Source organism: Salmo salar, chromosome 11 (genome assembly GCF_965601325.2).
Source record: "Salmo salar chromosome 11, fSalSal1, whole genome shotgun sequence".
NCBI lineage: Eukaryota > Metazoa > Chordata > Actinopteri > Salmoniformes > Salmonidae > Salmo > Salmo salar.
In genome coordinates, this window is record NC_138301.1 from 46,009,363 (window position 1) to 46,035,423 (window position 26,061).

The 26,061-nt window shown below is 53.4% G+C and overlaps 1 protein-coding gene across 1 annotated transcript in view; it reads left to right on the forward strand.

The window, feature by feature from the left end:
• Window positions 1-26,061, forward strand: part of LOC106594225 (uncharacterized) — a 74,887-nt gene that overhangs the window by 5,187 nt on the left and 43,639 nt on the right. Inside the window, exons 7-8 of the mRNA XM_045708516.2 lie at window positions 1,015-1,163; window positions 1,318-1,402. Coding sequence (XP_045564472.2) covers window positions 1,015-1,163; window positions 1,318-1,402 — 234 coding nt within the window. The remainder of the gene's footprint in view (window positions 1-1,014; window positions 1,164-1,317; window positions 1,403-26,061) is intronic.

A 26,061-nucleotide genomic window follows, 5' to 3' on the forward strand; every position in this document is an offset into this window, starting at 1 on the left:
ACATACTTTACCCCCCACTCCAGGACAACCCCTGGTGAGACATACTTTACCCCCCACTCCAGGACAACCCCTGGTGAGACATGCTTTACCACCCACTCCAGGACAACCCCTGGTGAGACATGCTTTACCACCCACTCCAGGACAACCCCTGGTGAGACATACTTTACCACCCACTCCAGGACAACCCCTGGTGAGACATACTTTACCACCCACTCCAGGACAACCCCTGGTGAGACATACTTTACCCCCCACTCCAGGACAACCCCTGGTGAGACATACTTTACCACCCACTCCAGGACAACCCCTGGTGACACATACTTTACCCCCCCACTCCAGGACAACCCCTGGTGACACATACTTTACCCCCCACTCCAGGACAACCCCTGGTGAGACATACTTTACCCCCCACTCCAGGACAACCCCTGGTGAGACATACTTTACCCCCCACTCCAGGACAACCCCTGGTGAGACATGCTTTACCCCCCACTCCAGGACAACCCCTGGTGAGACATGCTTTACCCCCCACTCCAGGACAACCCCTGGTGAGACATGCTTTACCCCCCACTCCAGGACAACCCCTGGTGAGACATACTTTACCACCCACTCCAGGACAACCCCTGGTGACACATACTTTACCCCCCACTCCAGGACAACCCCTGGTGACACATACTTTACCACCCACTCCAGGACAACCCCTGGTGACACAACTTCACCCCCCACTCCAGGACAACCCCTGGTGAGACATACTTTACCCTCCACTCCAGGACAACCCCTGGTGAGACATACTTTACCCTCCACTCCAGGACAACCCCTGGTGAGACATACTTTACCCTCCACTCCAGGACAACCCCTGGTGAGACATACTTTACCCCCCACTCCAGGACAACCCCTGGTGAGACATACTTTACCCTCCACTCCAGGACAACCCCTGGTGAGACACACTTTACCTCTGCATGTTACAAGAACTAATAATGAAGCATGTCTGTGTGTCTCTGTGTGTGTTTCTCTCCCCAGGACCAAGAGGATGGTATGGAAGGGGAGCAGGCTGAGGAGGAGCCCGTCCCAGAGACTCGTATCGAGGTAGAGATTCCTAAAGTCAGCACTGATCTAGGATCAGATCTCTACTTCGTCAAACTACCCAACTTCCTCTCTGTTGAGCCCAGGTTAGACTCACCCCAGCTGGTCCCAGTTCACTTCCTGTCCCCCCCTCCCTGACCCTAACCATTCCATGTTTTCAGATCTGAAGGGTCTGGATAGGTAGAAGCAGTGTCTTCACTCTGAACTGTGTGTATGATGTGTGTGTTCCTCTCTGTTCAGACCCTTTGACTCCCAGTACTATGAAGATGAGTTTGAGGATGAGGAGATGTTGGATGAAGAGGGGCGGACCAGGCTCAAACTGAAGGTGTGTGTGTGCCCTGTGTGTGTGCTCAGTTCCTGCGCTGTGTGTGATGTGACGGTGTTGTGTGTGTGTGATGTGACGGTGTTGTGTGTGATGTGACGGTGTTGTGTGTGTGTGATGGGACGGTGTGTGTGATGGGACGGTGTGTGTGTGTGTGATGGGACGGTGTGTGTGTGTGTGATGGGACGGTGTGTGTGTGTGATGGGACGGTGTGTGTGTGTGATGGGACGGTGTGTGTGTGTGTGATGGGACGGTGTGTGTGTGTGTGATGGGACGGTGTGTGTGTGTGTGTGTGTGTGTGTGTGTGATGGGACGGTGTGTGTGTGTGTGTGTGTGTGTGTGTGTGTGTGTGTGTGTGTGTGTGTGTGTGTGTGTGATGGGACGGTGTGTGTGTGTGTGTGATGGGACGGTGTGTGTGTGTGTGATGGGACGGTGTGTGTGTGTGTGTGATGGGACGGTGTGTGTGTGTGTGTGATGGGACGGTGTGTGTGTGTGTGTGTGTGTGTGATGGGACGGTGTGTGTGTGTGATGGGACGGTGTGTGTGTGATGGGACGGTGTGTGTGTGTGTGTGTGTGTGTGTGTGTGTGTGTGTGTGTGTGTGTGTGTGTGATGGGACGGTGTGTGTGTGTGATGGGACGGTGTGTGTGTGTGTGATGGGACGGTGTGTGTGTGTGTGATGGGACGGTGTGTGTGTGTGATGGGACGGTGTGTGTGTGTGTGTGTGATGGGACGGTGTGTGTGTGTGATGGGACGGTGTGTGTGTGTGATGGGACGGTGTGTGTGTGTGTGTGTGTGTGTGATGGGACGGTGTGTGTGTGTGTGTGTGTGTGTGTGATGGGACGGTGTGTGTGTGTGTGTGTGATGGGACGGTGTGTGTGTGTGTGTGATCGGACTGTGTGTGTGTGTGTGTGTGTGATGGGACTGTGTGTGTGTGTGTGTGTGTGTGTGTGTGTGTGTGATGGGACGGTGTGTGTGTGTGATGGGACGGTGTGTGTGTGTGTGATGGGACGGTGTGTGTGTGTGTGTGTGTGTGTGTGTGTGTGATGGGACGGTGTGTGTGTGTGTGTGTGTGATGGGACGGTGTGTGTGTGTGTGTGTGATGGGACGGTGTGTGTGTGTGTGTGATGGGACGGTGTGTGTGTGTGTGTGATGGGACGGTGTGTGTGTGTGTGTGATGGGACGGTGTGTGTGTGTGTGTGATGGGACGGTGTGTGTGTGTGATGGGATGGGACGGTGTGTGTGTGTGTGTGTGATGGGACGGTGTGTGTGCGTGTGTGTGATGGGACGGTGTGTGTGCGTGTGTGTGATGGGACGGTGTGTGTGCGTGTGTGTGATGGGACGGTGTGTGTGCGTGTGTGTGATGGGACGGTGTGTGTGCGTGTGTGTGATGGGACTGTGTGTGTGTGTGTGTGATGGGATTGTGTGTGTGTGATGGGACTGTGTGTGTATGATGGGACTGTGTGTGTGTGTGTGTGATGGGACTGTGTGTGTGTGTGTGATGGGACGGTGTGTGTGTGTGTGTGTGTGTGTGATGGGACGGTGTTGTGTGTGTGTGTGTGATGGGACGGTGTCGTGTGTGTGTGTGATGGGACGGTGTTGTGTGATGGGACTGTGTGTGTGTGTGTGTGTGTGATGGGACTGTGTGTGTGTGTGTGTGTGTGATGGGACGGTGTGTGTGTGTGTGTGTGTGTGATGGGACGGTGTGTGTGTGTGTGATGGGACGGTGTTGTGTGTGTGTGTGTGATGGGACGTTGTTGTGTGTGTGTGATGGGACGGTGTTGTGTGTGTGTGTGATGGGACGGTGTTGTGTGTGTGTGTGATGGGACAGTGTTGTGTGTGTGTGATGGGACAATGTTGTGTGTGTGTGTGTGTGATGGGACAATGTTGTGTGTGTGTGTGTGATGGGACAATGATGGGACAGTGATGTGACGGTGTGATGTGACGGTGTTGTGTGTGTGTGATGGGACGGTGCTGTGTGTGTGTGATGGGACGGTGCTGTGTGTGTGTGATGGGACGGTGCTGTGTGTGTGTGATGGGACGGTGTTGTGTGTGTGTGTGATGGGACGGTGTTGTGTGTGTGTGATGGGACGGTGTTGTGTGTGTGTGATGGGACGGTGTTGTGTGTGTGTGATGGGACGGTGTTGTGTGTGTGTGTGATGGGACGGTGTTGTGTGTGTGTGTGTGATGGGACAGTGATGTGACGGTGTGATGGGACAGTGATGTGACGGTGTTGTGTGTGATGGGACGGTGTTGTGTGTGTGAGATGGGACGGTGTTGTGTGTGTGTGTGTGATGGGACGGTGTTGTGTGTGTGTGTGTGATGGGACGGTGTTGTGTGTGTGTGTGTGATGGGACGGTGTTGTGTGTGTGTGTGTGATGGGACGGTGCTGTGTGTGTGTGTGATGGGACGGTGTTGTGTGTGTGTGTGTGATGGGACGGTGTTGTGTGTGTGTGTGTGATGGGACGGTGTTGTGTGTGTGTGTGTGATGGGACGGTGTTGTGTGTGTGATGGGACGGTGTTGTGTGTGTGTGATGGGACGGTGTTGTGTGTGTGTGATGGGACGGTGTTGTGTGTGTGTGTGATGGGACGGTGTTGTGTGTGTGTGTGATGGGACGGTGTTGTGTGTGTGTGATGGGACGTTGTTGTGTGTGTGTGATGGGACGGTGTGTGTGTGTGTGTGTGTGTGTGTGTGATGGGACGGTGTGTGTGTGTGTGTGTGTGATGGGACGGTGTTGTGTGTGTATGATTGGACGGTGTTGTGTGTGTGTGATGGGACAGTGTTGTGTGTGTGTGTGATGGGACAATGTTGTGTGTAAGTGTGTGATGGGACAATGATGGGACAGTGATGTGACGGTGTGATGGGACAGTGATGTGACGGTGTTGTGTGTGTGTGATGTGACGGTGTTGTGTGTGTGATGTGACGGTGTTGTGTGTGTGATGTGACGGTGTTGTGTGTGTGAGATGGGATGGTGTTGTGTGTGTGTGATGTGACGGTGTTGTGTGTGTGTGTGATGGGACGGTGTTGTGTGTGATGGGACGGTGTTGTGTGTGTGTGTGTGTGTGTGTGATGGGACGGTGTTGTGTGTGTGTGTGTGTGTGTGTGATGGGACGGTGTTGTGTGTGTGTGATGGGACGGTGTTGTGTGTGTGATGGGACGGTGTTGTGTGTGTGATGGGACGGTGTTGTGTGTGTGTGATGGGACGGTGTGTGTGTGTGATGGGACGGTGGTGTGTGTGTGATGGGACGGTGGTGTGTGTGTGTGTGTGTGTGATGGGACGGTGGTGTGTGTGTGTGTGATGGGACGGTGGTGTGTGTGTGTGTGTGTGATGGGACGGTGGTGTGTGTGTGATGGGACAATGATGTGACGGTGTGTGTTTGATGGGACAGTGATGTGACGGTGTTGTGTGTGTGATGGGACGGTGATGTGACGGTTTTGTGTGTGTGTGATGGGACGGTGATGTGACGGTGTTGTGTGTGTGTGATGTGACGGTGTTGTGTGTGTGTGATGTGACGGTGTTGTGTGTGTGTGATGGGACGGTGTTGTGTGTGTGTGATGGGACGGTGTTGTGTGTGTGTGTGATGGGACGGTGTTGTGTGTGTGTGATGGGACGGTGTTGTGTGTGATGGGACGGTGTTGTGTGTGATGTGACGGTGTTGTGTGTGTGATGTGACGGTGTTGTGTGTGTGAGATGGGACGGTGTTGTGTGTGATGGGACGGTGTTGTGTGTGTGTGATGGGACGGTGTTGTGTGTGTGTGTGATGGGACGGTGTTGTGTGTGTGTGTGATGGGACGGTGTTGTGTGTGTGTGATGGGACGGTGTTGTGTGTGTGTGATGGGACGGTGTTGTGTGTGTGTGATGGGACGATGTTGTGTGTGTGTGTGTGTGTGTGTGTGTGTGATGGGACGGTGTTGTGTGTGTGATGGGACGGTGGTGTGTGTGTGTGATGGGACGGTGGTGTGTGTGTGTGTGATGGGACGGTGGTGTGTGTGTGATGGGACGGTGTTGTGTGTGTGAGATGGTGTTGTGTGTGTGTGATGTGACGGTGTTGTGTGTGTGTGTGATGGGACGGTGTTGTGTGTGATGGGACGGTGTTGTGTGTGTGTGTGTGTGTGTGTGTGTGTGATGGGACGGTGTTGTGTGTGTGTGTGTGTGTGTGATGGGACGGTGTTGTGTGTGTGATGGGACGGTGTTGTGTGTGTGATGGGACGGTGTTGTGTGTGTGATGGGACGGTGTTGTGTGTGTGTGATGGGACGGTGTGTGTGTGTGATGGGACGGTGGTGTGTGTGTGTGTGTGATGGGACGGTGGTGTGTGTGTGTGTGTGATGGGACGGTGGTGTGTGTGTGTGTGTGTGTGTGTGATGGGACGGTGTTGTGTGTGTGTGTGATGGGACGGTGGTGTGTGTGTGATGGGACAATGATGTGACGGTGTGTGTTTGATGGGACAGTGATGTGACGGTGTTGTGTGTGTGATGGGACGGTGATGTGACGGTTTTGTGTGTGTGTGATGGGACGGTGATGTGACGGTGTTGTGTGTGTGTGATGTGACGGTGTTGTGTGTGTGTGATGTGACGGTGTTGTGTGTGTGTGATGGGACGGTGTTGTGTGTGTGTGATGGGACGGTGTTGTGTGTGTGTGATGGGACGGTGTTGTGTGTGTGTGATGGGACGGTGTTGTGTGTGATGGGACGGTGTTGTGTGTGATGGGACGGTGTTGTGTGTGTGATGTGACGGTGTTGTGTGTGTGAGATGTGACGGTGTTGTGTGTGTGAGATGGGACGGTGTTGTGTGTGATGGGACGGTGTTGTGTGTGTGTGATGGGACGGTGTTGTGTGTGTGTGTGATGGGACGGTGTTGTGTGTGTGTGATGGGACGGTGTTGTGTGTGTGTGATGGGACGGTGTTGTGTGTGTGTGATGGGACGATGTTGTGTGTGTGTGTGTGTGTGTGTGTGTGTGATGGGACGGTGTTGTGTGTGTGATGGGACGGTGGTGTGTGTGTGTGATGGGACGGTGGTGTGTGTGTGTGTGATGGGACGGTGGTGTGTGTGTGATGGGACGGTGTTGTGTGTGTGAGATGGTGTTGTGTGTGTGTGATGTGACGGTGTTGTGTGTGTGTGTGATGGGACGGTGTTGTGTGTGATGGGACGGTGTTGTGTGTGTGTGTGTGTGTGTGTGTGTGATGGGACGGTGTTGTGTGTGTGTGTGGTGTGTGATGGGACGGTGTTGTGTGTGTGATGGGACGGTGTTGTGTGTGTGATGGGACGGTGTTGTGTGTGTGTGATGGGACGGTGTGTGTGTGTGATGGGACGGTGGTGTGTGTGTGTGTGTGATGGGACGGTGGTGTGTGTGTGTGTGTGATGGGACGGTGGTGTGTGTGTGTGTGTGTGTGTGTGTGATGGGACGGTGTTGTGTGTGTGTGTGATGGGACGGTGGTGTGTGTGTGATGGGACAATGATGTGACGGTGTGTGTTTGATGGGACAGTGATGTGACGGTGTTGTGTGTGTGATGGGACGGTGATGTGACGGTTTTGTGTGTGTGTGATGGGACGGTGATGTGACGGTGTTGTGTGTGTGTGATGTGACGGTGTTGTGTGTGTGTGATGTGACGGTGTTGTGTGTGTGTGATGGGACGGTGTTGTGTGTGTGTGATGGGACGGTGTTGTGTGTGTGTGATGGGACGGTGTTGTGTGTGTGTGTGATGGGACGGTGTTGTGTGTGATGGGACGGTGTTGTGTGTGATGTGACGGTGTTGTGTGTGTGATGTGACGGTGTTGTGTGTGTGAGATGGGACGGTGTTGTGTGTGATGGGACGGTGTTGTGTGTGTGTGATGGGATTGTGTTGTGTGTGTGTGATGGGACGGTGTTGTGTGTGTGTGTGATGGGACGGTGTTGTGTGTGTGTGATGGGACGGTGTTGTGTGTGTGTGATGGGACGGTGTTGTGTGTGTGTGATGGGACGATGTTGTGTGTGTGTGTGTGTGTGTGTGTGTGATGGGACGGTGTTGTGTGTGTGATGGGACGGTGGTGTGTGTGTGTGTGATGGGACGGTGGTGTGTGTGTGTGTGATGGGACGGTGGTGTGTGTGTGATGGGACGGTGTTGTGTGTGTGAGATGGTGTTGTGTGTGTGTGATGTGACGGTGTTGTGTGTGTGTGTGATGGGACGGTGTTGTGTGTGATGGGACGGTGTTGTGTGTGTGTGTGTGTGTGTGTGTGTGATGGGACGGTGTTGTGTGTGTGTGTGTGTGTGATGGGACGGTGTTGTGTGTGTGATGGGACGGTGTTGTGTGTGTGATGGGACGGTGTTGTGTGTGTGATGGGACGGTGTTGTGTGTGTGTGATGGGACGGTGTGTGTGTGTGATGGGACGGTGGTGTGTGTGTGTGTGTGATGGGACGGTGGTGTGTGTGTGTGTGTGATGGGACGGTGGTGTGTGTGTGTGTGTGTGTGTGTGATGGGACGGTGTTGTGTGTGTGTGTGATGGGACGGTGTTGTGTGTGTGTGATGGGACGTTGTTGTGTGTGTGTGATGGGACGTTGTTGTGTGTGTGTGATGGGACGTGTGTGTGTGTGTGTGTGATGGGACGGTGTGTGTGTGTGTGTGTGTGATGGGACGGTGTGTGTGTGTGTGTGTGTGTGTGATGGGACGGTGTGTGTGTGTGTGATGGGACGGTGTTGTGTGTGTGTGTGTGATGGGACGTTGTTGTGTGTGTGTGATGGGACGGTGTTGTGTGTGTGTGTGATGGGACAGTGTTGTGTGTGTGTGATGGGACAATGTTGTGTGTGTGTGTGTGTGATGGGACAATGTTGTGTGTGTGTGTGTGATGGGACAATGATGGGACAGTGATGTGACGGTGTGATGTGACGGTGTTGTGTGTGTGTGATGGGACGGTGCTGTGTGTGTGTGATGGGACGGTGCTGTGTGTGTGTGATGGGACGGTGCTGTGTGTGTGTGATGGGACGGTGCTGTGTGTGTGTGATGGGACGGTGTTGTGTGTGTGTGTGATGGGACGGTGTTGTGTGTGTGTGTGATGGGACGGTGTTGTGTGTGTGTGATGGGACGGTGTTGTGTGTGTGTGATGGGACGGTGTTGTGTGTGTGTGTGATGGGACGGTGTTGTGTGTGTGTGTGTGATGGGACAGTGATGTGACGGTGTGATGGGACAGTGATGTGACGGTGTTGTGTGTGATGGGACGGTGTTGTGTGTGTGAGATGGGACGGTGTTGTGTGTGTGTGTGTGATGGGACGGTGTTGTGTGTGTGTGTGTGATGGGACGGTGTTGTGTGTGTGTGTGTGATGGGACGGTGTTGTGTGTGTGTGTGTGATGGGACGGTGTTGTGTGTGTGTGTGTGATGGGACGGTGCTGTGTGTGTGTGTGATGGGACGGTGTTGTGTGTGTGTGTGTGATGGGACGGTGTTGTGTGTGTGTGTGTGATGGGACGGTGTTGTGTGTGTGTGTGTGATGGGACGGTGTTGTGTGTGTGTGATGGGACGGTGTTGTGTGTGTGTGATGGGACGGTGTGTGTGTGTGATGGGACGGTGTTGTGTGTGTGATGGGACGATGTTGTGTGTGTGTGATGGGACGTTGTTGTGTGTGTGTGATGGGACGGTGTGTGTGTGTGTGTGTGTGTGTGATGGGACGGTGTGTGTGTGTGTGTGTGTGATGGGACGGTGTTGTGTGTGTATGATTGGACGGTGTTGTGTGTGTGTGATGGGACAGTGTTGTGTGTGTGTGTGATGGGACAATGTTGTGTGTAAGTGTGTGATGGGACAATGATGGGACAGTGATGTGACGGTGTGATGGGACAGTGATGTGACGGTGTTGTGTGTGTGTGATGGGACGGTGTTGTGTGTGTGTGTGTGATGGGACGGTGTTGTGTGTGTGTGTGTGATGGGACGGTGTTGTGTGTGTGTGTGTGATGGGACGGTGCTGTGTGTGTGTGTGATGGGACGGTGTTGTGTGTGTGTGTGTGATGGGACGGTGTTGTGTGTGTGTGTGTGATGGGACGGTGTTGTGTGTGTGTGTGTGATGGGACGGTGTTGTGTGTGTGTGATGGGACGGTGTTGTGTGTGTGTGATGGGACGGTGTGTGTGTGTGATGGGACGGTGTTGTGTGTGTGATGGGACGGTGTTGTGTGTGTGTGATGGGACGTTGTTGTGTGTTTGTGATGGGACGGTGTGTGTGTGTGTGTGTGTGTGTGATGGGACGGTGTGTGTGTGTGTGTGTGTGATGGGACGGTGTTGTGTGTGTATGATTGGACGGTGTTGTGTGTGTGTGATGGGACAGTGTTGTGTGTGTGTGTGATGGGACAATGTTGTGTGTAAGTGTGTGATGGGACAATGATGGGACAGTGATGTGACGGTGTGATGGGACAGTGATGTGACGGTGTTGTGTGTGTGTGATGTGACGGTGTTGTGTGTGTGATGTGACGGTGTTGTGTGTGTGATGTGACGGTGTTGTGTGTGTGAGATGGGATGGTGTTGTGTGTGTGTGATGTGACGGTGTTGTGTGTGTGTGTGATGGGACGGTGTTGTGTGTGATGGGACGGTGTTGTGTGTGTGTGTGTGTGTGTGTGATGGGACGGTGTTGTGTGTGTGTGTGTGTGTGTGTGATGGGACGGTGTTGTGTGTGTGTGATGGGACGGTGTTGTGTGTGTGATGGGACGGTGTTGTGTGTGTGATGGGACGGTGTTGTGTGTGTGTGATGGGACGGTGTGTGTGTGTGATGGGACGGTGGTGTGTGTGTGTGTGTGATGGGACGGTGGTGTGTGTGTGTGTGTGTGTGATGGGACGGTGGTGTGTGTGTGTGTGATGGGACGGTGGTGTGTGTGTGTGTGTGTGATGGGACGGTGGTGTGTGTGTGATGGGACAATGATGTGACGGTGTGTGTTTGATGGGACAGTGATGTGACGGTGTTGTGTGTGTGATGGGACGGTGATGTGACGGTTTTGTGTGTGTGTGATGGGACGGTGATGTGACGGTGTTGTGTGTGTGTGATGTGACGGTGTTGTGTGTGTGTGATGGGACGGTGTTGTGTGTGTGTGATGGGACGGTGTTGTGTGTGTGTGATGGGACGGTGTTGTGTGTGTGTGATGGGACGGTGTTGTGTGTGATGGGACGGTGTTGTGTGTGATGTGACGGTGTTGTGTGTGTGATGTGACGGTGTTGTGTGTGTGAGATGGGACGGTGTTGTGTGTGATGGGACGGTGTTGTGTGTGTGTGATGGGACGGTGTTGTGTGTGTGTGATGGGACGGTGTTGTGTGTGATGGGACGGTGTTGTGTGTGATGTGACGGTGTTGTGTGTGTGATGTGACGGTGTTGTGTGTGTGAGATGGGACGGTGTTGTGTGTGATGGGACGGTGTTGTGTGTGTGTGATGGGACGGTGTTGTGTGTGTGTGATGGGACGGTGTTGTGTGTGTGTGTGATGGGACGGTGTTGTGTGTGTGTGATGGGACGGTGTTGTGTGTGTGTGATGGGACGGTGTTGTGTGTGTGTGATGGGACGATGTTGTGTGTGTGTGTGTGTGTGTGTGTGTGTGTGATGGGACGGTGTTGTGTGTGTGATGGGACGGTGGTGTGTGTGTGTGATGGGACGGTGGTGTGTGTGTGTGTGATGGGACGGTGGTGTGTGTGTGATGGGACGGTGTTGTGTGTGTGAGATGGTGTTGTGTGTGTGTGATGTGACGGTGTTGTGTGTGTGTGTGATGGGACGGTGTTGTGTGTGATGGGACGGTGTTGTGTGTGTGTGTGTGTGTGTGTGTGTGTGATGGGACGGTGTTGTGTGTGTGTGTGTGTGTGTGATGGGACGGTGTTGTGTGTGTGATGGGACGGTGTTGTGTGTGTGATGGGACGGTGTTGTGTGTGTGATGGGACGGTGTTGTGTGTGTGTGATGGGACGGTGTGTGTGTGTGATGGGACGGTGGTGTGTGTGTGTGTGTGATGGGACGGTGGTGTGTGTGTGTGTGTGATGGGACGGTGGTGTGTGTGTGTGTGTGTGTGTGTGATGGGACGGTGTTGTGTGTGTGTGTGATGGGACGGTGGTGTGTGTGTGATGGGACAATGATGTGACGGTGTGTGTTTGATGGGACAGTGATGTGACGGTGTTGTGTGTGTGATGGGACGGTGATGTGACGGTTTTGTGTGTGTGTGATGGGACGGTGATGTGACGGTGTTGTGTGTGTGTGATGTGACGGTGTTGTGTGTGTGTGATGTGACGGTGTTGTGTGTGTGTGATGGGACGGTGTTGTGTGTGTGTGATGGGACGGTGTTGTGTGTGTGTGATGGGACGGTGTTGTGTGTGTGTGATGGGACGGTGTTGTGTGTGATGGGACGGTGTTGTGTGTGATGGGACGGTGTTGTGTGTGTGATGTGACGGTGTTGTGTGTGTGAGATGGGACGGTGTTGTGTGTGATGGGACGGTGTTGTGTGTGTGTGATGGGACGGTGTTGTGTGTGTGTGATGGGACGGTGTTGTGTGTGTGTGTGATGGGACGGTGTTGTGTGTGTGTGATGGGACGGTGTTGTGTGTGTGTGATGGGACGGTGTTGTGTGTGTGTGATGGGACGATGTTGTGTGTGTGTGTGTGTGTGTGTGTGTGTGATGGGACGGTGTTGTGTGTGTGATGGGACGGTGGTGTGTGTGTGTGATGGGACGGTGGTGTGTGTGTGTGTGATGGGACGGTGGTGTGTGTGTGATGGGACGGTGTTGTGTGTGTGAGATGGTGTTGTGTGTGTGTGATGTGACGGTGTTGTGTGTGTGTGTGATGGGACGGTGTTGTGTGTGATGGGACGGTGTTGTGTGTGTGTGTGTGTGTGTGTGTGTGATGGGACGGTGTTGTGTGTGTGTGTGTGTGTGATGGGACGGTGTTGTGTGTGTGATGGGACGGTGTTGTGTGTGTGATGGGACGGTGTTGTGTGTGTGATGGGACGGTGTTGTGTGTGTGTGATGGGACGGTGTGTGTGTGTGATGGGACGGTGGTGTGTGTGTGTGTGTGATGGGACGGTGGTGTGTGTGTGTGTGTGATGGGACGGTGGTGTGTGTGTGTGTGTGTGTGTGTGTGATGGGACGGTGTTGTGTGTGTGTGTGATGGGACGGTGGTGTGTGTGTGATGGGACAATGATGTGACGGTGTGTGTTTGATGGGACAGTGATGTGACGGTGTTGTGTGTGTGATGGGACGGTGATGTGACGGTTTTGTGTGTGTGTGATGGGACGGTGATGTGACGGTGTTGTGTGTGTGTGATGTGACGGTGTTGTGTGTGTGTGATGTGACGGTGTTGTGTGTGTGTGATGGGACGGTGTTGTGTGTGTGTGATGGGACGGTGTTGTGTGTGTGTGATGGGACGGTGTTGTGTGTGTGTGATGGGACGGTGTTGTGTGTGATGGGACGGTGTTGTGTGTGATGTGACGGTGTTGTGTGTGTGATGTGACGGTGTTGTGTGTGTGAGATGGGACGGTGTTGTGTGTGATGGGACGGTGTTGTGTGTGTGTGATGGGATTGTGTTGTGTGTGTGTGATGGGACGGTGTTGTGTGTGTGTGTGATGGGACGGTGTTGTGTGTGTGTGATGGGACGGTGTTGTGTGTGTGTGATGGGACGGTGTTGTGTGTGTGTGATGGGACGATGTTGTGTGTGTGTGTGTGTGTGTGTGTGTGTGATGGGACGGTGTTGTGTGTGTGATGGGACGGTGGTGTGTGTGTGTGTGATGGGACGGTGGTGTGTGTGTGTGTGATGGGACGGTGGTGTGTTTGTGATGGGACGGTGTTGTGTGTGTGAGATGGTGTTGTGTGTGTGTGATGTGACGGTGTTGTGTGTGTGTGTGATGGGACGGTGTTGTGTGTGATGGGACGGTGTTGTGTGTGTGTGTGTGTGTGTGTGTGTGATGGGACGGTGTTGTGTGTGTGTGTGTGTGTGATGGGACGGTGTTGTGTGTGTGATGGGACGGTGTTGTGTGTGTGATGGGACGGTGTTGTGTGTGTGATGGGACGGTGTTGTGTGTGTGTGATGGGACGGTGTGTGTGTGTGATGGGACGGTGGTGTGTGTGTGTGTGTGATGGGACGGTGGTGTGTGTGTGTGTGTGATGGGACGGTGGTGTGTGTGTGTGTGTGTGTGTGTGATGGGACGGTGTTGTGTGTGTGTGTGATGGGACGGTGTTGTGTGTGTGTGATGGGACGTTGTTGTGTGTGTGTGATGGGACGTTGTTGTGTGTGTGTGATGGGACGTGTGTGTGTGTGTGTGTGATGGGACAGTGTGTGTGTGTGTGTGTGTGATGGGACGGTGTGTGTGTGTGTGTGTGTGTGTGATGGGACGGTGTGTGTGTGTGTGATGGGACGGTGTTGTGTGTGTGTGTGTGATGGGACGTTGTTGTGTGTGTGTGATGGGACGGTGTTGTGTGTGTGTGTGATGGGACGGTGTTGTGTGTGTGTGTGATGGGACAGTGTTGTGTGTGTGTGATGGGACAATGTTGTGTGTGTGTGTGTGTGATGGGACAATGTTGTGTGTGTGTGTGTGATGGGACAATGATGGGACAGTGATGTGACGGTGTGATGTGACGGTGTTGTGTGTGTGTGATGGGACGGTGCTGTGTGTGTGTGATGGGACGGTGTTGTGTGTGTGTGATGGGACAATGTGTGTGTGTGTGTGTGTGATGGGACAATGTTGTGTGTGTGTGTGTGATGGGACAATGATGGGACAGTGATGTGACGGTGTGATGTGACGGTGTTGTGTGTGTGTGATGGGACGGTGCTGTGTGTGTGTGATGGGACGGTGCTGTGTGTGTGTGATGGGACGGTGCTGTGTGTGTGTGATGGGACGGTGCTGTGTGTGTGTGATGGGACGGTGTTGTGTGTGTGTGTGATGGGACGGTGTTGTGTGTGTGTGATGGGACGGTGTTGTGTGTGTGTGATGGGACGGTGTTGTGTGTGTGTGATGGGACGGTGTTGTGTGTGTGTGTGATGGGACGGTGTTGTGTGTGTGTGTGTGATGGGACAGTGATGTGACGGTGTGATGGGACAGTGATGTGACGGTGTTGTGTGTGATGGGACGGTGTTGTGTGTGTGAGATGGGACGGTGTTGTGTGTGTGTGTGTGATGGGACGGTGTTGTGTGTGTGTGTGTGATGGGACGGTGTTGTGTGTGTGTGTGTGATGGGACGGTGTTGTGTGTGTGTGTGTGATGGGACGGTGCTGTGTGTGTGTGTGATGGGACGGTGTTGTGTGTGTGTGTGTGATGGGACGGTGTTGTGTGTGTGTGTGTGATGGGACGGTGTTGTGTGTGTGTGTGTGATGGGACGGTGTTGTGTGTGTGTGTGTGATGGGACGGTGTTGTGTGTGTGTGTGTGATGGGACGGTGTGTGTGTGTGATGGGACGGTGTTGTGTGTGTGATGGGACGGTGTTGTGTGTGTGTGATGGGACGTTGTTGTGTGTGTGTGATGGGACGGTGTGTGTGTGTGTGTGTGTGTGTGTGTGTGTGATGGGACGGTGTGTGTGTGTGTGTGTGTGATGGGACGGTGTTGTGTGTGTATGATTGGACGGTGTTGTGTGTGTGTGATGGGACAGTGTTGTGTGTGTGTGTGATGGGACAATGTTGTGTGTAAGTGTGTGATGGGACAATGATGGGACAGTGATGTGACGGTGTGATGGGACAGTGATGTGACGGTGTTGTGTGTGTGTGATGTGACGGTGTTGTGTGTGTGATGTGACGGTGTTGTGTGTGTGATGTGACGGTGTTGTGTGTGTGAGATGGGATGGTGTTGTGTGTGTGTGATGTGACGGTGTTGTGTGTGTGTGTGATGGGACGGTGTTGTGTGTGATGGGACGGTGTTGTGTGTGTGTGTGTGTGTGTGTGATGGGACGGTGTTGTGTGTGTGTGTGTGATGGGACGGTGTTGTGTGTGTGTGATGGGACGGTGTTGTGTGTGTGATGGGACGGTGTTGTGTGTGTGATGGGACGGTGTTGTGTGTGTGTGATGGGACGGTGTGTGTGTGTGATGGGACGGTGGTGTGTGTGTGTGTGTGATGGGACGGTGGTGTGTGTGTGTGTGTGTGTGATGGGACGGTGGTGTGTGTGTGTGTGATGGGACGGTGGTGTGTGTGTGTGTGTGTGATGGGACGGTGGTGTGTGTGTGATGGGACAATGATGTGACGGTGTGTGTTTGATGGGACAGTGATGTGACGGTGTTGTGTGTGTGATGGGACGGTGATGTGACGGTTTTGTGTGTGTGTGATGGGACGGTGATGTGACGGTGTTGTGTGTGTGTGATGTGACGGTGTTGTGTGTGTGTGATGGGACGGTGTTGTGTGTGTGTGATGGGACGGTGTTGTGTGTGTGTGATGGGACGGTGTTGTGTGTGTGTGATGGGACGGTGTTGTGTGTGATGGGACGGTGTTGTGTGTGATGTGACGGTGTTGTGTGTGTGATGTGACGGTGTTGTGTGTGTGAGATGGGACGGTGTTGTGTGTGATGGGACGGTGTTGTGTGTGTGTGATGGGACGGTGTTGTGTGTGTGTGATGGGACGGTGTTGTGTGTGTGTGTGATGGGACGGTGTTGTGTGTGTGTGATGGGACGGTGTTGTGTGTGTGTGATGGGACGGTGTTGTGTGTGTGTGATGGGACGATGTTGTGTGTGTGTGTGTGTGTGTGTGTGTGTGATGGGACGGTGTTGTGTGTGTGATGGGACGGTGGTGTGTGTGTGTGTGATGGGACGGTGGTGTGTGTGTGTGTGATGGGACGGTGGTGTGTGTGTGATGGGACGGTGGTGTGTGTGTGATGGGACAATGATGTGACGGTGTTGTGTGTGTTTGTGTGATGGGACGGTGATGTGACGGTGTTGTGTGTGTGTGTGTGATGGGACGGTGGTGTGTGTGTGTGATGGGACGGTGTTGTGTGTGTGTGATGTGACGGTGTTGTGTGTGTTAGATGGGACGGTGTTGTGTGTGATGGGACGGTGTTGTGTGTGTGTGATGGGACAGTGTTGTGTGTGTGTGATGGGACGGTGTTGTGTGTGATGTGACGGTGTTGTGTGTGATGTGACGGTGTTGTGTGTGATGGGACAGTGATGTGACGGTGTTGTGTGTGTGTGATGTGACGGTGTTGTGTGTGTGAGATGGGACGGTGTTGTGTGTGTGTGATGGGACGGTGTTGTGTGTGTGTGATGGGACGGTGTTGTGTGTGTGTGTGTGTGATGGGACGGTGTTGTGTGTGATGGGACGGTGTTGTGTGTGTGTGATGGGACGGTGTTGTGTGTGATTGGACGGTGTTGTGTGTGTGTGATGGGACGGTGTTGTGTGTGATGGCACAATGTTGTGTGTGTGTGTGATGGGACAATGTTGTGTGTGTGTGTGTGTGTGATGGGACAATGTTGTGTGTGTGTGTGATGGGACAATGTTGTGTGTGTGTGTGATGGGACAGTGATGTGACGGTGTGATGGGACAGTGATGTGACGGTGTTGTGTGTGATGGGACGGTGTTGTGTGTGTGTGATGGGACGGTGTTGTGTGTGTGAGATGGGACGGTGTTGTGTGTGTGATGGGACGGTGTTGTGTGTGTGTGTGATGGGACGTTGTTGTGTGTGTGTCATGGGACGGTGTGTGTGTGTGATGGGACGGTGTGTGTGTGTGATGGGACGGTGTGTGTGTGTGATGGGACGGTGTGTGTGTGTGATGGGACGGTGTGTGTGTGTGATGGGACGGTGTGTGTGTGTGATGGGACGGTGTGTGTGTGTGATGGGACGGTGTTGTGTGTGTGTGTGATGGGACGTTGTTGTGTGTGTGTGATGGGACGTTGTTGTGTGTGTGTGATGGGACGGTGTGTGTGTGTGTGTGTGTGATGGGACGGTGTGTGTGTGTGTGTGTGTGATGGGACGGTGTGTGTGTGTGTGTGTGTGTGTGTGTGATGGGACGGTGTGTGTGTGTGTGTGTGTGTGTGATGGGACGGTGTTGTGTGTGTGTGTGTGTGATGGGACGTTGTTGTGTGTGTGTGATGGGACGGTGTTGTGTGTGTGTGATGGGACGGTGTTGTGTGTGTGTGTGTGATGGGACGGTGTTGTGTGTGTGTGTGATGGGACGGTGTTGTGTGTGTGTGTGATGGGACAATGTTGTGTGTGTGTGTGTGTGATGGGACAATGTTGTGTGTGTGTGATGGGACAATGATGGGACAGTGATGTGACGGTGTGATGGGACAGTGATGTGTTGTGTGTGTGTGATGGGACGGTGCTGTGTGTGTGTGATGGGACGGTGCTGTGTGTGTGTGATGGGACGGTGCTGTGTGTGTGTGATGGGACGGTGTTGTGTGTGTGTGTGATGGGACGGTGTTGTGTGTGTGTGATGGGACGGTGTTGTGTGTGTGTGATGGGACGGTGTTGTGTGTGTGTGATGGGACGGTGTTGTGTGTGTGTGATGGGACGGTGTTGTGTGTGTGTGATGGGACGGTGTTGTGTGTGTGTGATGGGACGGTGTTGTGTGTGATGGGACAATGTTGTGTGTGTGTGTGATGGGACAATGTTGTGTGTGTGTGTGTGATGGGACAGTGATGTGACGGTGTGATGGGACAGTGATGTGACGGTGTGATGGGACAGTGATGTGACGGTGTTGTGTGTGATGGGACGGTGTTGTGTGTGTGAGATGGGACGGTGTTGTGTGTGTGTGTGTGATGGGACGGTGTTGTGTGTGTGTGTGTGATGGGACGGTGTTGTGTGTGTGTGTGTGATGGGACGGTGCTGTGTGTGTGTGTGATGGGACGGTGTTGTGTGTGTGTGTGTGTGATGGGACGGTGTTGTGTGTGTGTGTGTGTGATGGGACGGTGTTGTGTGTGTGTGTGTGATGGGACGGTGTTGTGTGTGTGTGTGATGGGACGGTGTTGTGTGTGTGTGTGATGGGACGGTGTTGTGTGTGTGTGTGATGGGACGGTGTTGTGTGTGTGTGTGATGGGACGGTGTTGTGTGTGTGTGATGGGACGGTGTTGTGTGTGTGATGGGACGGTGTTGTGTGTGTGTGTGTGATGGGACAATGTGGTGTGTGTGTGTGATGGGACAATGATGGGACAGTGATGTGATGGGACAGTGATGTGATGTTGTTGTGTGTGTGATGTGACTGTGTTGTGTGTGTGAGATGGGACGGTGTTGTGTGTGTGTGTGTGTGTGTGTGTGTGATGGGACGGTGTTGTGTGTGTGTGATGGGACGGTGTTGTGTGTGTGTGATGGGACGGTGTTTTGTGTGTGTGTGTGTGATGGGACGGTGTTTTGTGTGTGTGTGTGATGGGACGGTGTTGTGTGTGTGTGTGTGTGTGTGTGTGTGTGTGTGATGGGACGGTGTTGTGTGTGTGTGTGTGTGTGATGGGACGGTGTTGTGTGTGTGTGTGATGGGACGGTGTTGTGTGTGTGTGATGGGACGGTGTTGTGTGTGTGTGTGATGGGACGGTGTTGTGTGTGTGTGTGATGGGACGGTGTTGTGTGTGTGTGTGTGTGTGTGTGTGATGGGACGGTGTTGTGTGTGTGATGGGACGGTGGTGTGTGTGTGTGTGTGATGGGACGGTGGTGTGTGTGTGTGTGTGTGTGTGATGGGACGGTGGTGTGTGTGTGTGTGTGTGTGTGTGATGGGACGGTGTTGTGTGTGTGTGTGATGGGACGGTGTTTTGTGTGTGTGTGTGTGTGTGATGGGACGGTGTTTTGTGTGTGTGTGTGTGTGTGTGATGGGACGGTGTCTGTGTGTGTGTGTGTGATGGGACGGTGTTGTGTGTGTGTGTGTGTGTGTGTGTGTGTGTGTGTGATGGGACGGTGTTGTGTGTGTGTGTGATGGGACGGTGTTGTGTGTGTGTGTGATGGGACGGTGTTGTGTGTGTGTGATGGGACGGTGTTGTGTGTGTGTGTGTGTGTGTGTGATGGGACGGTGTTGTGTGTGTGATGGGACGGTGGTGTGTGTGTGTGTGTGATGGGACGGTGGTGTGTGTGTGTGTGTGTGTGTGATGGGACGGTGGTGTGTGTGTGTGTGATGGGACGGTGGTGTGTGTGTGTGTGTGTGATGGGACGGTGGTGTGTGTGTGATGGGACAATGATGTGACGGTGGTGTGTGTGATGGGACAGTGATGTGACGGTGTTGTGTGTGTGATGGGACGGTGATGTGACGGTGTTGTGTGTGTGTGTGTGTGTGATGGGACGGTGTTGTGTGTGTGTGATGGGACGGTGTTGTGTGTGTGTGATGGGACGGTGTTGTGTGTGTGATGGGACGGTGTTGTGTGTGATGGGACGGTGTTGTGTGTGATGTGACGGTGTTGTGTGTGTGATGTGACGGTGTTGTGTGTGTGAGATGGGACGGTGTTGTGTGTGATGGGACGGTGTTGTGTGTGTGTGATGGGACAGTGTTGTGTGTGTGTGATGGGACGGTGTTGTGTGTGTGTGTGATGGGACGGTGTTGTGTGTGTGTGTGATGGGACGGTGTTGTGTGTGTGTGTGATGGGACGGTGTTGTGTGTGTGTGATGGGACGGTGTTGTGTGTGTGTGTGTGTGTGTGTGTGTGATGGGACGGTGTTGTGTGTGTGATGGGACGGTGGTGTGTGTGTGTGTGATGGGACGGTGGTGTGTGTGTGTGTGATGGGACGGTGGTGTGTGTGTGTGTGATGGGACGGTGGTGTGTGTGTGTGTGTGATGGGACGGTGGTGTGTGTGTGATGGGACAATGATGTGACGGTGTTGTGTGTGATGGGACAGTGATGTGACGGTGTTGTGTGTGTTTGTGTGATGGGACGGTGATGTGACGGTGTTGTGTGTGTGTGTGTGATGGGACGGTGTTGTGTGTGTGTGATGGGACGGTGTTGTGTGTGTGATGGGACGGTGTTGTGTGTGATGGGACGGTGTTGTGTGTGTGATGTGACGGTGTTGTGTGTGTTAGATGGGACGGTGTTGTGTGTGTGTGATGGGACAGTGTTGTGTGTGTGTGATGGGACGGTGTTGTGTGTGATGGGACGGTGTTGTGTGTGATGTGATGGGACGGTGATGTGACGGTTTTGTGTGTGTGTGATGTGACGGTGTTGTGTGTGTGAGATGGGACGGTGTTGTGTGTGTGTGATGGGACGGTGTTGTGTGTGTGTGATGGGACGGTGTTGTGTGTGTGTGTGTGTGTGTGATGGGACGGTGTTGTGTGTGTGTGTGATGGGACGGTGTTGTGTGTGTGTGATGGGATGGTGTTGTGTGTGTGTGATGGGACGGTGTTGTGTGTGTGTGATGGGACGGTGTTGTGTGTGTTTAATGGGACGGTGTTGTGTGTGATGGGACAATGTTGTGTGTGTGTGTGATGGGACAATGTTGTGTGTGTGTGTGTGTGTGATGGGACAATGTTGTGTGTGTGTGTGATGGGACAATGTTGTGTGTGTGTGTGTGTGTGATGGGACAATGTTGTGTGTGTGTGTGATGGGACAATGTTGTGTGTGTGTGTGATGGGACAGTGATGTGACGGTGTGATGGGACAGTGATGTGACGGTGTTGTGTGTGATGGGACGGTGTTGTGTGTGTGTGTGATGGGACGTTGTTGTGTGTGTGTCATGGGACGGTGTGTGTGTGTGATGGGACGGTGTGTGTGTGTGATGGGACGGTGTGTGTGTGTGATGGGACGGTGTGTGTGTGTGATGGGACGGTGTTGTGTGTGTGTGTGATGGGACGGTGTTGTGTGTGTGTGTGATGGGACGGTGTTGTGTGTGTGTGATGGGACGTTGTTGTGTGTGTGTGATGGGACGTTGTTGTGTGTGTGTGATGGGACGTGTGTGTGTGTGTGTGATGGGACGGTGTGTGTGTGTGTGTGATGGGACGGTGTGTGTGTGTGTGTGTGATGGGACGGTGTTGTGTGTGTGTGTGTGATGGGACGTTGTGTGTGTGTGATGGGACGGTGTTGTGTGTGTGTGTGATGGGACGGTGTTGTGTGTGTGTGATGGGACAATGTTGTGTGTGTGTGTGTGTGATGGGACAATGTTGTGTGTGTGTGTGTGATGGGACAATGATGGGACAGTGATGTGACGGTGTGATGGGACAGTGATGTGACGGTGTTGTGTGTGATGGGACGGTGTTGTGTGTGTGAGATGGGACGGTGTTGTGTGTGTGTGTGTGATGGGACGGTGTTGTGTGTGTGTGTGTGATGGGACGGTGTTGTGTGTGTGTGTGTGATGGGACGGTGTTGTGTGTGTGTGTGATGGGACGGTGCTGTGTGTGTGTGTGATGGGACGGTGTTGTGTGTGTGTGTGTGATGGGACGGTGTTGTGTGTGTGTGTGTGTGATGGGACGGTGTTGTGTGTGTGTGATGGGACGGTGTTGTGTGTGTGTGATGGGACGGTGTTGTGTGTGTGTGATGGGACGGTGTTGTGTGTGTGTGATGGGACGGTGTGTGTGTGTGATGGGACGGTGTTGTGTGTGTGTGATGGGACGGTGTGTGTGTGTGTGTGTGTGTGTGATGGGACGGTGTGTGTGTGTGTGTGTGTGTGATGGGACGGTGTTGTGTGTGTATGATTGGACGGTGTTGTGTGTGTGTGATGGGAAAATGTTGTGTGTAAGTGTGTGATGGGACAATGATGGGACAGTGATGTGACGGTGTGATGGGACAGTGATGTGACGGTGTTGTGTGTGTGATGTGACGGTGTTGTGTGTGTGATGTGACGGTGTTGTGTGTGTGAGATGGGATGGTGTTGTGTGTGTGTGATGTGACGGTGTTGTGTGTGTGTGTGATGGGACGGTGTTGTGTGTGTGTGTGTGTGATGGGACGGTGTTGTGTGTGTGTGTGTGTGTGTGTGATGGGACGGTGTTGTGTGTGTGATGGGACGGTGTTGTGTGTGTGATGGGACGGTGTTGTGTGTGTGATGGGACGGTGTTGTGTGTGTGTGATGGGACGGTGTGTGTGTGTGATGGGACGGTGGTGTGTGTGTGTGTGTGATGGGACGGTGGTGTGTGTGTGTGTGTGTGTGTGATGGGACGGTGGTGTGTGTGTGTGTGATGGGACGGTGGTGTGTGTGTGTGTGTGTGATGGGACGGTGGTGTGTGTGTGATGGGACGGTGTTGTGTGTGTGTGATGGGACGGTGTGTGTGTGTGATGGGACGGTGGTGTGTGTGTGTGTGTGATGGGACGGTGGTGTGTGTGTGTGTGTGATGGGACGGTGGTGTGTGTGTGTGTGTGTGTGTGTGATGGGACGGTGTTGTGTGTGTGTGTGATGGGACGGTGTTGTGTGTGTGTGATGGGACGTTGTTGTGTGTGTGTGATGGGACGTTGTTGTGTGTGTGTGATGGGACGTGTGTGTGTGTGTGTGTGATGGGACAGTGTGTGTGTGTGTGTGTGTGATGGGACGGTGTGTGTGTGTGTGTGTGTGTGTGATGGGACGGTGTGTGTGTGTGTGATGGGACGGTGTTGTGTGTGTGTGTGTGATGGGACGTTGTTGTGTGTGTGTGATGGGACGGTGTTGTGTGTGTGTGTGATGGGACAGTGTTGTGTGTGTGTGATGGGACAATGTTGTGTGTGTGTGTGTGTGATGGGACAATGTTGTGTGTGTGTGTGTGATGGGACAATGATGGGACAGTGATGTGACGGTGTGATGTGACGGTGTTGTGTGTGTGTGATGGGACGGTGCTGTGTGTGTGTGATGGGACGGTGCTGTGTGTGTGTGATGGGACGGTGCTGTGTGTGTGTGATGGGACGGTGCTGTGTGTGTGTGATGGGACGGTGTTGTGTGTGTGTGTGATGGGACGGTGTTGTGTGTGTGTGATGGGACGGTGTTGTGTGTGTGTGATGGGACGGTGTTGTGTGTGTGTGATGGGACGGTGTTGTGTGTGTGTGTGATGGGACGGTGTTGTGTGTGTGTGTGTGATGGGACAGTGATGTGACGGTGTGATGGGACAGTGATGTGACGGTGTTGTGTGTGATGGGACGGTGTTGTGTGTGTGAGATGGGACGGTGTTGTGTGTGTGTGTGTGATGGGACGGTGTTGTGTGTGTGTGTGTGATGGGACGGTGTTGTGTGTGTGTGTGTGATGGGACGGTGTTGTGTGTGTGTGTGTGATGGGACGGTGCTGTGTGTGTGTGTGATGGGACGGTGTTGTGTGTGTGTGTGTGTGTGATGGGACGGTGTTGTGTGTGTGTGTGTGATGGGACGGTGTTGTGTGTGTGTGATGGGACGGTGTTGTGTGTGTGTGATGGGACGGTGTGTGTGTGTGATGGGACGGTGTTGTGTGTGTGATGGGACGGTGTTGTGTGTGTGTGATGGGACGTTGTTGTGTGTGTGTGATGGGACGGTGTGTGTGTGTGTGTGTGTGTGTGTGTGTGATGGGACGGTGTGTGTGTGTGTGTGTGTGATGGGACGGTGTTGTGTGTGTATGATTGGACGGTGTTGTGTGTGTGTGATGGGACAGTGTTGTGTGTGTGTGTGATGGGACAATGTTGTGTGTAAGTGTGTGATGGGACAATGATGGGACAGTGATGTGACGGTGTGATGGGACAGTGATGTGACGGTGTTGTGTGTGTGTGATGTGACGGTGTTGTGTGTGTGATGTGACGGTGTTGTGTGTGTGATGTGACGGTGTTGTGTGTGTGAGATGGGATGGTGTTGTGTGTGTGTGATGTGACGGTGTTGTGTGTGTGTGTGATGGGACGGTGTTGTGTGTGATGGGACGGTGTTGTGTGTGTGTGTGTGTGTGTGTGATGGGACGGTGTTGTGTGTGTGTGTGTGTGTGTGTGATGGGACGGTGTTGTGTGTGTGTGATGGGACGGTGTTGTGTGTGTGATGGGACGGTGTTGTGTGTGTGATGGGACGGTGTTGTGTGTGTGTGATGGGACGGTGTGTGTGTGTGATGGGACGGTGGTGTGTGTGTGTGTGTGATGGGACGGTGGTGTGTGTGTGTGTGATGGGACGGTGGTGTGTGTGTGTGTGATGGGACGGTGGTGTGTGTGTGTGTGTGTGATGGGACGGTGGTGTGTGTGTGATGGGACAATGATGTGACGGTGTGTGTTTGATGGGACAGTGATGTGACGGTGTTGTGTGTGTGATGGGACGGTGATGTGACGGTTTTGTGTGTGTGTGATGGGACGGTGATGTGACGGTGTTGTGTGTGTGTGATGTGACGGTGTTGTGTGTGTGTGATGGGACGGTGTTGTGTGTGTGTGATGGGACGGTGTTGTGTGTGTGTGATGGGACGGTGTTGTGTGTGTGTGATGGGACGGTGTTGTGTGTGATGGGACGGTGTTGTGTGTGATGTGACGGTGTTGTGTGTGTGATGTGACGGTGTTGTGTGTGTGAGATGGGACGGTGTTGTGTGTGATGGGACGGTGTTGTGTGTGTGTGATGGGACGGTGTTGTGTGTGTGTGATGGGACGGTGTTGTGTGTGTGTGTGATGGGACGGTGTTGTGTGTGTGTGATGGGACGGTGTTGTGTGTGTGTGATGGGACGGTGTTGTGTGTGTGTGATGGGACGATGTTGTGTGTGTGTGTGTGTGTGTGTGTGTGTGATGGGACGGTGTTGTGTGTGTGATGGGACGGTGGTGTGTGTGTGTGTGATGGGACGGTGGTGTGTGTGTGTGTGATGGGACGGTGGTGTGTGTGTGATGGGACGGTGGTGTGTGTGTGATGGGACAATGATGTGACGGTGTTGTGTGTGTTTGTGTGATGGGACGGTGATGTGACGGTGTTGTGTGTGTGTGTGTGATGGGACGGTGGTGTGTGTGTGTGATGGGACGGTGTTGTGTGTGTGTGATGTGACGGTGTTGTGTGTGTTAGATGGGACGGTGTTGTGTGTGATGGGACGGTGTTGTGTGTGTGTGATGGGACAGTGTTGTGTGTGTGTGATGGGACGGTGTTGTGTGTGATGTGACGGTGTTGTGTGTGATGTGACGGTGTTGTGTGTGATGGGACAGTGATGTGACGGTGTTGTGTGTGTGTGATGTGACGGTGTTGTGTGTGTGAGATGGGACGGTGTTGTGTGTGTGTGATGGGACGGTGTTGTGTGTGTGTGATGGGACGGTGTTGTGTGTGTGTGTGTGTGATGGGACGGTGTTGTGTGTGATGGGACGGTGTTGTGTGTGTGTGATGGGACGGTGTTGTGTGTGATTGGACGGTGTTGTGTGTGTGTGATGGGACGGTGTTGTGTGTGATGGGACAATGTTGTGTGTGTGTGTGATGGGACAATGTTGTGTGTGTGTGTGTGTGTGATGGGACAATGTTGTGTGTGTGTGTGATGGGACAATGTTGTGTGTGTGTGTGATGGGACAGTGATGTGACGGTGTGATGGGACAGTGATGTGACGGTGTTGTGTGTGATGGGACGGTGTTGTGTGTGTGTGATGGGACGGTGTTGTGTGTGTGAGATGGGACGGTGTTGTGTGTGTGATGGGACGGTGTTGTGTGTGTGTGTGATGGGACGTTGTTGTGTGTGTGTCATGGGACGGTGTGTGTGTGTGATGGGACGGTGTGTGTGTGTGATGGGACGGTGTGTGTGTGTGATGGGACGGTGTGTGTGTGTGATGGGACGGTGTGTGTGTGTGATGGGACGGTGTGTGTGTGTGATGGGACGGTGTGTGTGTGTGTGATGGGACGGTGTTGTGTGTGTGTGTGATGGGACGTTGTTGTGTGTGTGTGATGGGACGGTGTGTGTGTGTGTGTGTGTGATGGGACGGTGTGTGTGTGTGTGTGTGTGATGGGACGGTGTGTGTGTGTGTG